Below are 16,005 nucleotides of genomic sequence, written 5' to 3'. Positions count from 1 at the left end.
TACGTCATAAAATGGAAGCCAGGCCTCAAACATTTTTTAAAAATCAGGAGAAAAGAGAAACCCAAAACGCAAGAATTATAGGGAATAGGGAAGAAAAACGAAAGGAAAGACTTAAAGAATTTTTGCAGCTTTCTGAATTTGGTATCCATTCTCTCGAATGTCTTACATTGGCCATGAATCAGGCTGCTATCAAAGAATAACAAATTTGTAACAAGAATGTGAACATTGCTAATCTAAATTAATAAATTTGGATAGTCCTCACAGTGTTTTTTAGACTTGCTCCCATTAAAAACAAATGTTTCTTTAGTAAGTTTAGTTTGAAAAATAATTTTAAAATTCAAAGTGATCCACTAATTGTAATAAATGCCATCGGATCTGGTCATCACCTTTCTATCAAGTTACTAGAAGGAAAACATGAATTTTATAAACTTCTTCCAAAATGTGATTTATTTCATTTTTTTAAAACTCAGGAACAAAGAACACACTAATGATCACAACATAAGTAATTCTTTCAACATTCAATTCATTTCATCATGTAGCTACACACATAGCAAAAATTAAAGCCATGTATATCATTAAAAATAATCTAATATATTTAAATTAATTCTACCAGTGATTTTATCACTGGGCAACAAATACCTTTGGTTTGGCATTTACTTAGATGTTTACATTGTTTCCTATTCTCTATTATAGATTTATTCAAACAGAATATCACCTATAGCATAAATAATCTAAATTTTTCAATGAAAACAAATGAAAAAACCGTATAAACATTTGACATAACCAAAGTCAATACATCTCACTAGAAATCCAAGTAACAAGCTTAGATATTTGAAACGAACATAAATTATGATTATATAACTCTAAGTCACATACATAATTTTGAATTCTGGTGATAACACTGTAAACATGAATACAATGAGCTACAGTTTTGTACAGAATGATCTTTTAAAAGATAATTAAAGTTATAAAAGAAGTTTAGAAAAAATTTCAAATAGCTGTGAAAAGAGATTTTCCTATGAATGATCTTGAATTTAGTTCATAATCAAGTAGTTATAGTATTACAAACCCAAAATTATTGCATAGGACTTGATATGTCTGATTTCAAATGTGTCTTAAGTCTCCCCATTAAAGTGTGAATTAAGATGCCTCAGGAAATCCCCCCTGGATGTAATAGATGGTGGGAAAACTGCTTGACAGAATTCACATACTCGAGGTATATGCAGTTCTGAGTCTGTGCCACTTAGTTCCAGTAAGTCACTGCCTTGATTAGGAAAGGGCTTCCAAATGGGCTGCAGGAAACAAATAAACAAAAACATATTCTGTTACTTGTGTTCAAATCAAATAGCACTGAATTTCAAGTTCAAATTTTTTGAATGCGTTATGAGCATATATATTTAATTTCCTAATATGAAAGCAAATTATTTTTCCATAAAGTCAGCATGAAGATATGCCTCTTTTTCTCATAAAGGGCACAACTAAACTTTGATTAAAAATCACCTGAGGCACATACTCATGCATTTTATCTTTACATATTTAAAAATATTGCAGCTTTAGTACCAGCAATTTTTGATATTCAATTATTACAATGGCAGTAATTTTGGAACAATAATCAATACTTTAGATTTTTAAATTAAATTCTACCTTTTCTATTTTACAATAGAAACCTTAAGTTATAGGGCCTTTATTAATCACATGGTGGTACACTAGACATGATGTGTGTGTATATGCATGACATCTTAATCAAAAGCAAGTTAAATTTCAGTAATATTTATAAGCAAATACATAATAAATCATGATTCAGCATTTTTATTTTTAAAAAGAAAAATTTTCTTTTAAACTACTAAACAAATTCCACTAGAGTTATTTTTTTGCTTCTTGAAAACTCAAATATTTAAATTCAGCAAATTCTAACATCAGATGCATTCTTTTGACTTTTTGCTTTGTTCTTATTATATAATAAGTACTTTAGCCTTATTCCTTCTTGTGGCTGAGTAAAGTCTAACCTGTCAATAGTTGCCTCGTTAAAGAAATATGGAAAAAATCATAATTTAACATAATCATGTCCATTATAACCAGCATATAAACACCCTTCCATACTGTATTTATCCTTTTTTTAAAAAAAAAAACTTCTAAAAGGACAAGAAATAGCATTTAGTTTAATAATAGGTGCTCAATAAATGTTTGACTGGAAAATGTATTATTTTCCTGAATTGTGTAAACCTAATTATTTTTAAAATTTTCTTTTTTTCCTTGCACAGGTAAATTACCCTGACATAGCTAAATTCTGATACTTTGAGGAGAATCACCTCATAAAGTCAAATTTAGAGACTTCTTATGCTCCTATTACTAATATGTTTTTAAAGTAATATGTTTTTAAAGCCTAGTCCAGCACCTGACAGTGTTAATTTTCATTCCTCTAAGTTCTTTCATTCTGGTTAACCAATCATTTACATAAACAGTATATTACTAATTGAAGCATTTGGGTTTCACAACATCACTGTCGTCTTATGAACATTTTATTGGACAGCTGTGTACAATTGGTGTAAATATACAAAGTCTGTCTAGGCACTGAGATACATTCATGTATCATCAGTACAGAGGGCTTATAATAATATTGACTCAATTCCTTTCATGAGAAGTGGCAATTTTATCATGCAAATAAGTAATATTTAGAATAAATGTTATACAATTTGGGGTAAAATTGTTTTCTTTAGAAAAATCTTTCTTCCATGATAAAAAAAAGTAGTAATAATTGTGAGTATATAAACAAAAATCTAGTTAGCGTTAAGTAGATTCAAATTTTACTGTTTGCTGTTTAAACAAAAGAGTACAAATCACTCTAATGGGAAATTGATATGGCTGTAAATAAAAGATTATTATTTTAAAGAGAATTCTTACTAAGACCTATAAAATAGTAAGAAATTAACTTAGAAGCAATTTAGCTTCTAAATTTGTTAAGCTAATCTTTCATTGCCAATTTATGTTCAAAGTCCACATTTATCCTTCTCTATGAAGAGCTATTAGTTCAGATTTGATCTCTTCATAGAATTTAGTTGGGACGCCAATCACTGACTCAGCAAAAGTAGAAAAAAGCAAAAAATAAAATCACATAGAACAAAAACAAGTTGACATGTTTTAGTCTTTGTTATGATAGCTGAATGTATAAAAGAGGTGTTCAGTAGTAATGATTCAAACAAAGTAAAAATTTGAAATATGTAACTAAAATTTTACTTCTTTGTTACTATCTATGAGTAACTCAAGAATTCTGTACTTATCATACAAACTTTATTAATCGATTAAAATAGCAAAATATTTTTTAAAACCCATTTTAAGAAACATTCTTTCAATCCTAAACTGTAACATGGCCTTCAAAACAAACTAATTTCTTTGCTTTTTCTGCCAAGATATCAATTATCTAACCTTATGCCCCATGTCTTGTGACAGCTCAACACCAATTCTCCTGCATTTTTTTTAAGCTGAATACTTTTCCATCAAGTTGTAATCACATACCAACTGTTTCCCTTGCTGTAGTATAGAAAGCAAATGTACAATGCAGGGTGCCATCTACTGAAACATGAATGCACAGACTAGTAAAAGAACAAGCAGGAGATATTAATACAATGGAGAAAAGAGTAGCAAGCATTAGAACTGATGCACTTCACAGCTCCACAGGAATTCTACTTGCAATAAATGAAATTGTTTAATTTGTTTCATTTAGTAGCAATTATAACTGAGTCTATGATGTGCAATAAGGTACAATGTGGAACATAAGTGAGTTTATAATTAAAACTTATTGTCAGCTATGCCTAGTTTTTCCTACTACTAAAATATATTACAGCTTGCCTATTGCCTTCTTTGCATGCTGATTTAAAAGTCTATAACTTATAAAAGTACTTAAAGCCAAAGGGTATTAACGAAGTTTTTTTTTTTTTTAAATTAAGTATCTCAGGTCAAAGAGAAATCAAACAAATGTTTGCAAATTATAGAGATATTTACATCAGTCTGTATTTTCATGAGCTTCTGTTTATTGTAACAATTATATATTTTTCATTTGTTTTCAGTCATTAAACACTTTTTTTTTTAACTAAAAGAATCATTTTGTGATAGAACCTGAATCTAAAAAGGAGCGGTAGGAATGGCTTGTGGGGCTATAAGTAGTCTGTGAGCTTTAGAAACATTAAATAAAATATTTGATTGAAATCATACCTATGCAGAGACTATTTGAAAAATATATTAGGCTGCATGTTTAGTGCCAAATTAGCAACCAAAACCAAAACTAAACCCTACAGATCTACGTACTAAATAACTGAGAATGTAATAGAAGTATTAGCTGAAAGACAGTTCACTTAGTTTGATAATTAGGAATATACGATGCAATTATTTACTTATGGAAAATTGTGCATTCTTGTAAAAATGAGTATGATATAAACTTATCAATAAAGAAACCATTTATTTTACAGCGTTAAATTTAATAAAAGAATCCTATTATAAACTGATGCTGCGTAAACAATCTTTGACTAAGGAGCTAAGAAAGTGACACCCATAATAGACATGAATAAGGCTTACATATATTTTAACGTCTGCCATACATTTCAAGGTACTTTATAATAGAGCTTTACCATATTAATCTTTTATAATTTCATGTCATTTATTACAGGACTTACATGTTTTAATGAAAGCCTTACCTTTGGCTAGTCATTAGTTTAAAAAGGATGTCTGATAACCTAAAAGAGATGCATATCTGTGCATGTATGGCAAAATGTGTGTTCACACATAATAATATATTTGTTAATGCAAAACAGTTACCTGCTGCGGTCCTCGGATAGCTTTTCCTGGGGAATCAAGTGAGGGAAAAGGTGCATCAGGCGGGTCCAGAAGTGGGAATGTATTTACATATAATGCATTATGGTCTCCAGGTGATAAACACGCAGCTCTATCCAGAGTTGTCCTGATACAAGTGTTTACAAAATTTGAGGGTTTTGTTTTGTCAGTTGTTTTAAGGTTTTGTATAGCTGAAGCTATGGGATCAATTCCCTGAATTTCAAATAAAGTTTCTTCTGTTTTAACAAAGTTTCCTGGATTATCTTTGAGCTCCATATTAAATCTGTCTTGGCACATTGCCTCAGATGTGGCAGGACTGAGGATGTCGGGTCTCTCTGGAGTGCTATGTAGGAAAGTCGAGTCACTGTCCCTAGGTGGAAACTTGACATTGAATTTAGAAAGTGATTCAAAAGAGGTGTCTTCCTCATCTCGACCCAGTCCTCTTGGTGTGACAGATGTGACGCATGGTGTACCTCTATTTATATCATCTTTAGCCTGAGGCTTAAACAGCGCTTCTTGTTTATCTGTTTTATCCGTACACTGTATAGGCACAGAGCACTGTGTTTCTGTAGGGAAAAGAACACAAAAGGGAAACAGTCGCATTCAAATGATTTTTAAAAATCTGTTCAGTCAGCTTTGGACAGATGAGTATTATTTTTTATATTGGTTTTTATAGCAACTGAAGACAACTGGGATTTTTATGTTTGTTACCATCTTACACGGAGTATTAGCAGTCTCCAGCCGGTTAACTGAAACATACCTTATTAGTCGAAATTTAACTGCTTTGTCTTTTCCTAGGTCTTTTGCTGTACGCTTTGCATCTTGTTCACAGTTATACTGCTCCATACTTAAAAAACATTTGCTTATAGTGTATACATTTAAACATTTTGTCAGTAATCGGAAGCTGCAACTGTGGGCTTGCTTAGACAAATAAGTTGTTAAAAGGGAAAGCTCTTATTAGGCGTGTGTGTGTGTGTGTGTGTGTGTGTGTGTGTGTGTGTGTGTAAGTTAGGTCATTTATTACCCCCAACATCACTGTGTAACTAAATATATTGCTAATCAGTTTAGCCATTGTCTACTCTAAAAAATCCAGGGGAGGGAGTAGTGGTAGTAGGGGTTAGGGAGAAAAAAGACAGTGGAGGCAAAAGAAGAATGAAATTTTGGCATGCATGTTAAGAAAATTGCATGTGAACATGGGATTTTCTCATATTTTAAAAAAGGCCTCTTTTTAGATACAAGGTAGATACCAGGGCCTCTGTAGCTCATTTATCTAGAAGCTACTTATCTCTTATATCAAATTCAGCTCTCTAGGACATAGAAAGTTAAGAAATAAAAGTAGAGCTTCTGAGGAGTCAGAATTAGAGCCACAAGGTCCATAGACGTATGAATTTTGCTACTATTCTCATTTTAGTTTTATTCTAACAAGCTTGATGATGTTTCCCTAGCTCATAGCTGGTTTGAAACAGCAAATCAAAAGGGGATATGAGTGTTAAAGGCAGAGACAGATATCAATAAGAGCTAAAAGCATGAGAGGAGACAAGAAAAACAAAAGATCAGATATAAAAATTCAGAAAACCACTACAGTCTAGTATAGGGCCAACAAGGGCTATGTTTCTTTTTTCTTTTGAGACAGAGTCTCACTCTGTTGCCCTGGATAGAGTAAGTGCCGTGGCGTTAGCCTAGCTCACAGCAACCTCAAACTCCTGGGCTCAAGCGATCCTCCTGCCTCAGCCTCCCAAGTAGCTGGGACTACAGGCGTGTGCCACCATGCCCAGCTAATTTTTTCTATATATTTTCAGTTGTCCGATTAATTTCTTTCTATTTTTTTAGTAGAGATGGGGTCTCGCTCTTGTTCAGGCTGGTCTCCAACTCCTGAGCTCAAACAATCCGCCCGCCTCGGCCTCCCAGAGTGCTGGGATTACAGGCGTGAGCCACCGTGCCCGGCCAGGGCTACGTTTCTTGATACAAAAAACCAAAGTACTCTTCATGTTGATCCTGAGACATCATGAAAAGCTAAATTTTTCTCTACAATGTCCATTCAAGAAGGCAGTGATGTTTGTAATGTATGTATTTTCATGTAATGAATAAATAGTAAAAGTTTTAAAAATTAGTATTTTAAAAAGATTTTCATCAGTAAAGTTATATATTCAAAATGGAGGCTTTACTAATGATGCAAGTTTAAGTAGACAGGGTATATAAAGAACCTTGCAAAGTGTCTGTCCAGGTTAGTAGGCATTTATCAAATGTCAATTCCTTTATATTCCTTTGGCCTTTGCAGTCTTATGACACCTATCTTTTGCCACAGCACATTCCAACACAAGATATTTTCTGTTTGGATATGATGTGTATAGTAAATGCAACCAACGTCTTTGCTTCATCCTGTTATATATCCATTGTCTCTTTAGTCCACATCATCCCTCCTTATTGGATTATTATAGCAGCCTTTGAACTGCTAGCTTGCCTCTAAATTTGTGTCATATCCAATCTGCTCTCTTCACTGCAACTTCTCCTCCATCCCCTCCTTCTCAGAGTAGTTTTTCCAAAATACAAATCTGGTCACCTTGCTAATAAAACCTTTTTATGGCTCTCCAAGGCCCTCGGCCCTCGGCCCTCAGCCAAGGCATATAAAACTATTCTTAATTGGCCCCTGGTTACCTCTCCATGCTCATCTTTCAGCACACCTGCTTCATTCCATACTCTAGCTAGAATGAACTTTGTACAGTTCTCCAAAGTGGCCATGCCATCTTCTCTTTGCACCTCTGCACATGCTACGCAGACTGCCTGATGTGTCCCCTCCCATTACTCTTTGCCTAACTCTTATTTGTCCTTCATATCTTGGCTTAGACATAAGTTTCTCTAGATGGCTCTCCCATGACTCTTCATTGTCCTGAGGACTGAACACTCTGTTATACAGTTATGTGTTACTTAATGATTGGGATATATTCTGAGAAATTCATCGTTAGGTGATTTTGTTGTAGTGCAAACAGCATAGAGTGTACTTACAGAAGCGTAGGTGGAATAGCCTACTACACACCCAGGCTATAGCGTATAGCCTATTGCTCCCAGGCTATGTTATTGTACAGCAGACAGTTGTAACACAATGGGAAATATTTGTGCATCTAAGCATAGAAAAGGTACAGTAAAAATACACTATAAAGGATAAAAAAAGGTACACTTATATAGAGCACATACCATGAATGGAGCCTGCAGGTCTGGAAGTTGCTCTGGGTGAGTCAGTGAGTGAATGGTAAGTGAATGTGAAGGCCTAGGACGTTACAGTACACTACTGTAGATTTTATGAACACTTCACATTTAGGCTACATTAAATTTATAAAACAAATAAAGTAATTACACTACAATGTTACAATAGCGGTAGGAATTTTTTAGCTCTGTTATAATCTTATCAGACCACCATCATATATGTGGTCTGTCGTTGACCAGAAACATAGTTATCTGGCACATGACTGTATTTCCAAGTATACCTCTCTTTCTCTCACTAAGTAAGTTTTTTTAGGTCCTAAACTATTTTTCATTCCCCACTTACCCCAGAACCCTGCCCAGTGCCTGGCATATAGTATGCCCTTAATAAATGAATTCTGAGTGAATCTATAACCTATTCCCCACAAAGCCTACGATAATAATTGACATTTACTAGATATTCTGTCTGTGACTAGGAGTGTTATAGTAATCGAGACCAAGCTCAATTGTTTAGCTGAATTTCTTTGACTACTGAGGTTCTTAAAATCTATTAACTCTCAAGTAGTCATATCTCCTGGCAATAGACTTAAAAGTGGCAGGAAATTCTAGGAAACAGTACTGTCTTTGTAGATAACATTTGCTAACTGCAAATACAAATCAGGAAAACCAACTGTTGAGGTAATCAAATTCTGTAACACCTGGGAAGGAAGAAAAGACTTATCAAATGCTCTTCTCAAGGAGAACAAGGCAAACACTGAAGAACTGTTGCTGCTGCTAATGACGACTATTAACATTAATAGCACTTCATGTGCCATACATTGTAATAATCATTGCGTGTGCATTAATTCATTTAATACTCAAAATATTCCTGAGGTAGGCACTATCCCCACTTTACATGTAAAGAAACTGGTACATTCCAAGCCTACACAGCTAATGAATGGTAGATGTGGTACCGAAACCCAGGCAGTCTAACTCTAGAGTCTGTGCTCTGAACCATTATGCTAAATTGAACATGTTTGTTTCCATATATAGAGAGGAGTCCCCAAATTGACAGAAATGTGCTTTGAATTACTTTTTAGCAGTTGACCTATCCCTCTTGTGAACAAAACATGGAGAAATCAAATAGCTGTAACAAAGCAGATTTTCCTTGAGCATTGCTAGCTGGCACACAACCTCAGCCATGAGAAAATGATCCAGCCTTAGTCTACTCAAGCAATGAGAGTTAATATATCTTAAAAAAAGATTTAAAACTAAGATTCCTAACGCTACTAGGAATCCAAGCTTAGAAAACTTAAAACTCAATTGAGGAGCGTGAAAGCACTTGTCATCCTGACACTGTATTGAGAAACAGTATCAGGTGAGCAAATAGCTTTTCTATTTTATCATTTCAAGAATAGTTATTTTTTAAAAAATACTTATTTTTGCAAGAAAAAAAAGTAAAATGAGATATATTTGTAGACTTCCAATTTTAAGTATAGGCTGTCCATTTAGATTACTTCTCAGTATAATTACCTTGTATATTGACAAAAGAAAAAGACCTGATGGTTGTTTATAACCCAATCCTATATTTTTCCCTCCTAATCTCCACTGAAACAAGATGCTCCTTTATGAACCAAATAGTACTTTTTTTTGAAGCCATATTTGCATAAATGTACAGTTTATCTTTATCCTTTCTCAAGGCTTTTGCCATACATGAGTAGGAAAAAAATGGAGTAAAAAAAAGGAAAGGTACAATTCTACTAACTTAGACTTTTTTCATGAATTATATTTGGTTATTTAAAAGTAAAAATCAAATTTTAATAACATAGCACAAGGACAATACATATACTTTTTCCAGATAGATCATGCACATCATATTTGAAATAGTTCTATATTTTAATTCAATGTATCATACATACTTGGAAACCCTGAATAGGCATATTTAAAAAAAATATTTCTTTTTTTCTTCTTCTTTTGATCTACTGTCAGAGCATGATATTTGATATTTTGGTTTCTATTTGGACGCAGCAAAACTTCACTGGAGTATGTAACAAAAAACACCTAAAATATTTCAAGAATAATGTATTGTTTGTGAGAAAGTTAATATAAAACGTAAGAATAATATTAGGAAGCAGTTTTAGTGGGGAAGAAATTGAAGTTAAACACTCACGTTCTAGTTGACAGATACATACTTAGATTTAGAACTGTGCAATTTAAAAATGGTCAAAGTATTAAGCCATTGATAATGAGGTAAGTTCTCTGTGTGACAAAGAATATATCACCATTACAATGTTTTGATAAGATGTTGATGTTCAAAAAAAGCATGTTTATGAATTCTAGGTACTACATCTCTATAGCTAGCATGTTTTAAATAAAAATAATTCATTTACTTCAAAGGTACCTAATATTCTTTAGTCTGTACCAAAGATCAATTTCTCTGAAAAAGACAAAAAATTAAGGTGGAGAAATGAGTTCTTTTTGGGAAGGTAGGGGGTTGGGAGAGGAAGAAACAAATTATGTCTGTCTACAAAGATTGTTTTGTTTCTCTAACATCACGTTGTGTAACTTTTCTGAAAATAAAATTATAGTAGCAAAAAGTGAATTTATACCATAAAATGATTTTTAAGTAGCCTAAATGTAAGCGCTGTAAGAAACGGAAAGTGATTTTTAATTAAAGGGGTGCTAGTCGGCACTGCTGCATCATCTCTCACAGTGAAAACTGTATATCACATCTCTTGGGAATTGTCTGCAGAATAGCTCAAATCACAAGGGTAAAGGAGAATTTATCATTATAAATGATCAGTTTGCCTTCCTTTTGTTTACAGATGTGCTTGGTTGGCAGACTCAATCTCTGATATTTTGCTATTCATATTGAACTACTGAAGCAAACATCAGAAAGCCAATCTGGGGTTTTAGGGAAGGGTGGAGTTTTAAAAAACATACTGTGATACATGTGTAAAACAGATGTTCCTTTTAAGTTGTATTTTATACTAAATTTGTATTTCGTGCTTTCAACAGAACTGGCACTCAGGAAATGTGTCACATTTTTATTCTTGAACCAAATTATAAGAATCTATCCAGAGGCTGAGGTGGGAAGATTGCTTGAACTTTGGAGTTTGAGGCTGTGAATAGTCACTGTGCTCCAGTCTGGGCAGCGTAATATATATATAGATATATCTCCATAGTGTTCTACCTTTCAGGCAGAAGTTAAAAACAAACCTGACATTATAATTTTATTTGGCTCATATATGCTAATGTGGCTTTAAAATTGCTTAATAACATATGAATTAATGTTTATTAAGACCCCCAAATAGCAACTGAAAACTTTGAGAGATATATATTTATTTTTTATTTTTTTTTAAGATAGGGTCTCACTCTGTTGCCTGGGCTAGAGGTACAGTAGCATCATCACAGCTCACTGCAACCTCAAACTCCTGGGCTCAAGTGATCCCCCTGCCTCAGCTTATTTTGTATTTTTTAAGGTGGGATTTCTCATTAAGATGATTAATAATTATGTCTTTCAATTCAATCTATTTAATATTACATACAATGAAGACAGAGAAAAAGCCAATAATTACATGATGTAATACATTATAGAATTTAAACAGCACTTATGCATTCAAATATATGTGGATAAGAGGTATGCTGCAGATCCTTAGCACTTAGGAATATTTTCATATTCAAAAAGAAATCAATTTCAACCAACAAATTAATATTAATATTAATAAACCTTACCAGTTGCAGTGTCTGGTATATGAAGTTTGCTTAAGTGGTCTTTCTGTGCTTTCGCTAGCATGCATATTCTATGAAATTCTTCCTTCAGATCCCAGAAGGTCTTCTCTATATTACCCCTAAAAACAGATGAATATTTTAAAATGTAAGCCTATAACTTCAAATTTTTTTTTTCACAATTAAACTTACATAGTACCAATTATGGATAACAAAATAATTATTGAAAAGTTGGATGTTAAAAAATTTATTTTAAATTCCAGGAAAATATCCCAGAAAACAACTCTGGAGAGCCAGGCATGCAGTAAGTGATAAATCAAAAGTTTTAATACATAAATGTAGTACAGACTGGCCTATCTACTTATTCATATATCACACTGATGCTGGCTGTCTTATTCTCACATTAGAAATTTCGATGTATTGAGTTTGTTCTCTGTAAACATCTTAAATAGAGTATTAAATATTCCTCACTTTGGTGAGGTTCACATTAGGATCCATCCAATGTGGCCATAATACTTGGTCTATTGAAACAGTAGAGCTTTACAGAGTTCAGTTTTTAGACCCACTCTGCTATTAACTGTATGACTTATTTAGGTCATTTAACATATAGGACCCTTGAATTGGTCTCTTCCAGTCCTAAAAGGCTTTTTTCTTACAATTGCTAAAATGTTAAAATATATTTCAATATTTATAACTTTTAAGAGTTGACAAAAAAGGATGTAGACCTACCTTTCATGGAGTAAAGGAACGCCAAGACTCCCTGGTGAAGTTTCTTTTCTAGGAGAAGAAACCTCTTGTCTTCTTACCTTAAAGATACAAAATGGTTACCACTTTAAATTGCTTCCAAATTCAAATGAGACTGAGTTAACAGAAAACACAAAGGAAAATTTATTTATTTATCTTCCTTATTGAAAAATAAGTTGAGGCAGCTTACATACATACATACACACACACACACACACAATAGATTTTTTTTTTTCATGAGAACAATAAAGGAAAAAGGAAAATGATAGAAAGTGTGAAGACATAAAGCATTTCTGGTAACTTCTTCAATTACTATATCCAGTGTTGGCAATTCAAGGAATTTCTCAAATTTAACTACTAATCAAAATTGCTATACTGTGATCACCAAGTACCTTATATGACCAGAAGAAATTTAAGGAAAAAAAATTTGTGTGTATGTGTTTACTTTTTTTGATACTCAGCAATAATGGCCTATATATTTAAATCAATGTCTTTATCTTTTGTTATAGATTCTTTGCTGAGAAGTGTAGTAGAGGAAGAAAGAAAGTCAAACTATAACTTTTTATCCTTTAACAAGCATTTAAAAAATTTGTAAAGATAGTGCATTATGTATTTAAGCTGTTTCAACACAAGTTCTTGCCTTTCACTCCCACCATGTGGCTTACACTGGTATTACATTTATTCTTACATTCAAAAATCAACATTAAAGAACATTGTTGCAATAATCTATGGTTTAGACTTTTAAAAAATCTTGAATCATATCTAGAAAGCTTTGTGTACTTTCAAGCTATAAACTGACAAATTCAGAGATTTGAAGAATCCTAATATTATATAGTCATAAAATATAATTCAGCCAAAACTGTAATTCTAAAACTAGTAGACATTTACCTTAGTGACTTTTAGATTTTATTTGATTAAGGTCATTGTAACTATTATTAAAATGGAAGATTTTATTTCATTGTTTCTTATCACCTGAGTACATCTGTCTTTATTCTTGCTTTTCAAAAGATTTCTTTCAGTTTCTTAGGAGTCTTATTTGTTAAGATAAAGACCTGATTTCACTTTGTTTTTCTTAAAACTATTGTCTTCTCCAATTTAAGTTATTACTCTAATTTGCCAGATTTTTCTTAATAAACACTTTAAATATATAGAGTATTATTTTACAATAGCTTGGAATTAGTAAAACTTTGACAATCCAATTTGTGATTTTATATATTATATCATCAAATTGAGGTAAAATAAAGATGATTCTTTTGTTGCATATCTGTCTGACATTTAGGGCATGCCTTATTCTGGATTAAAACTGCTTTATTGAGCTCTACAAAGCAGTGCAGTCACATCAGAAGACATTTTCACATGCACAGTTTGTTTTTAAAAGTGGTAGACAAGGTTTTTATATGGTGTTATGAGCAATTAGAACATTCAATGGATTTTAGTGTGGACTAGGAAGAAAAGCAACATTTCAAAGCTAGCCAACCAGTCAGGGCACTATAAGAATGAAAACAAACTTTTAAAAGATTATATTATTAAATTTATATCAACAAAATCAGAGAAGAGGTATATTTAGAGAACAAAAACATTTGGTATATTAAATCATAATAAAATAAGCAATTATATTAAATGAAATGATCTCACTATTTTATTAGAAGCTAGGAAGAACTAAAAAGAAGCACTCCGTAGTTTTAACCTAAAAATTAAGGTAGTTACAGAAAGTGGTAAACATGACTCTAAAGTCCTGATTTTGACATAAACTAGGAATGATTGTTTCTGAGGTTAAAGAAGCATTAAAAACTAATGAGGATGAGGAGGGGTGAAGGAAAAGGTAGGAAAAGAATGATAAGCTTTTGTTTGGCTTGTTAAATAATTGGCGTCAACTTACTTTTATGATGTTTGGATTTGATAACTAGAGTGGGTGAATTTATTGAGAAAAGATTCCTTGGGTGTAAAAAGGGAGGATTTACTTACTAAGGAATTTCTATGAAGTATCTAAATAAAGGTCTTTAGTTTTTTGGGGTTAGGAACACAGCTGTGCTTACTATTATTTTGTTTTTATTGTTATTGAAGAAAAGTATTAGGGACTGTACTAAGCAATATACTGTACCTTCTATCATTCACACCAAATACATCTGCTAATATATTTCAAATAAAAAATATGAGTCCCCATTACCCAGAAAAATTTTCAAAAAGGGACCTATTAACATGTTAGTTGAAAAATAAAGGCAAGCAGTATTCTGACAGATGTTTGAAGTAGGGTTTATTTAGATGGGTACAACATGTTAACGCTATTTCCCATTATAGCAGTCTGATGTAACTTTCTGAAAACAATCATTAATTTTTCAACAGATTTAGGATTAGTATAGTCAATGGCAATTTCAACACTTTTCCAAGAAACTCGAACTTTCTTTTCAATGATTTATCTTACCTAATGAAGATTAATCAGTTTGTTTAGCATCTCAGAGTGTAAGTAAACATTAGAAAGAGATAACTTGTGTTTTTCTTTCTTTTCTCAAATATTACTCAAGTGGGCTCTGAACTGCAGGAAACTGAAGTTATTGTAACTTCAAATAAGAAAGCAGGGGAATTTTGAACATTATATTTTAGGAGACTTTAAGCATTAAAATCATTCAAGAAATGAATTTATTGTGAGGTAGTAAAACTTAAAATACTTAACATCATAAACCGTTCCCAGTGCTAGTTTAGAAATGCCAAACTTGTGTAATGAATGCTGAAACAAGAGTTTTACACATCATACTTTTCATATACACTTCCAGTGTGTCACTGGATAAGTCATTCAACTAAATCTATTGAGATAAACCCATCTGAAACTGTTGAAAGATGTATAATGTTTCCTTAAATTTCCTCTTAAACGCAATGGGAGAATTTTGATTTAGTATAAATCAGTCTAAGCGTCTCATAGACGGATATTATATAAAAAATATATATTCAAGGGCCAGTTGAATATGCACTGATATTTAGGAAGGAGAAAAAATAAGTGACTAATATTTCTTTAATAATTCATTACTTTTAATGCAAAGATACGAGAACACGTTTTTGTGTTACATTGTAGGATACGTTAGACATCAATCTCTCAAAGAAAAAAATGTGTATTTTCCCTAACATCTGCCTTTGTTATAGTTGGTACTAAAAATGAAAGTATTTCATTCCTTTTATAAAATAATTTTTTTTTGAGATAAGGTCTCACTCTGTCCAGTGGATCCTCCTGCCTCAGCCTCCCAAGTAGCTAAGACTACAGGTGTGCGCCAACACACCCAGCTAATTTTCATTTTATTTTCTGTAGCAACAAGGTTTTGCTATGTTGTCCAGGCTGGTCGTGAACTCCTGGCCTCAAATTATCCTCCTGCCTTGGCCTCCCAAAACACTGAGATCACAGCATAAGCCACTGCACCTGGCCTCAAAATAATTTGAAAAATACAGAAAAGCAATGAAAAATTTTCATTTGCAATCATTTTTCTCAAAAATTTTAAGCAATTAAAGTCAATAAAATTAAATTGAATTATGGAATTTTTAAAG

General features: G+C 32.5%; 2 protein-coding genes and 1 long non-coding RNA gene across 3 annotated transcripts in view; 1 reads left to right on the top strand and 2 right to left on the bottom strand.

Moving 5' to 3' along the window:
- LOC105819573 overlaps positions 1 to 13,200 on the top strand; it is a 52,046-nt gene extending 38,846 nt beyond the window's left edge. Inside the window, exon 4 of the long non-coding RNA XR_001137965.1 lies at positions 12,984 to 13,200. This is a non-coding gene — a long non-coding RNA (uncharacterized LOC105819573). The remainder of the gene's footprint in view (positions 1 to 12,983) is intronic.
- On the bottom strand, positions 740 to 12,533 carry TANK (TRAF family member-associated NFKB activator). The gene is given in 5 exon segments (XM_012655851.1): positions 740 to 1,199; positions 1,202 to 1,292; positions 4,810 to 5,390; positions 11,737 to 11,852; positions 12,460 to 12,533. Coding segments are annotated over 4 exon segments (792 nt in total). The 5' UTR covers positions 11,798 to 11,852; positions 12,460 to 12,533; the 3' UTR covers positions 740 to 1,140.
- Positions 13,201 to 15,170: 1,970 nt separating the features above from the next.
- Positions 15,171 to 16,005, bottom strand: part of LOC105819541 (TRAF family member-associated NF-kappa-B activator-like) — an 82,752-nt gene continuing 81,917 nt past the window's right edge. The window contains exon 7 of the mRNA XM_012655815.1: positions 15,171 to 15,199. Within this exon, the coding sequence (XP_012511269.1) occupies positions 15,171 to 15,199 (29 nt within the window). The remainder of the gene's footprint in view (positions 15,200 to 16,005) is intronic.

This window comes from Propithecus coquereli, unplaced genomic scaffold (assembly GCF_000956105.1).
Source record: "Propithecus coquereli isolate 6110/MARCELLA unplaced genomic scaffold, Pcoq_1.0 Scaffold49, whole genome shotgun sequence".
Taxonomy (NCBI): domain Eukaryota; kingdom Metazoa; phylum Chordata; class Mammalia; order Primates; family Indriidae; genus Propithecus; species Propithecus coquereli.
The sequence above is the reverse complement of the archived record's forward strand: the minus strand, read 5'-3'. Positions and strand labels throughout refer to the sequence as shown.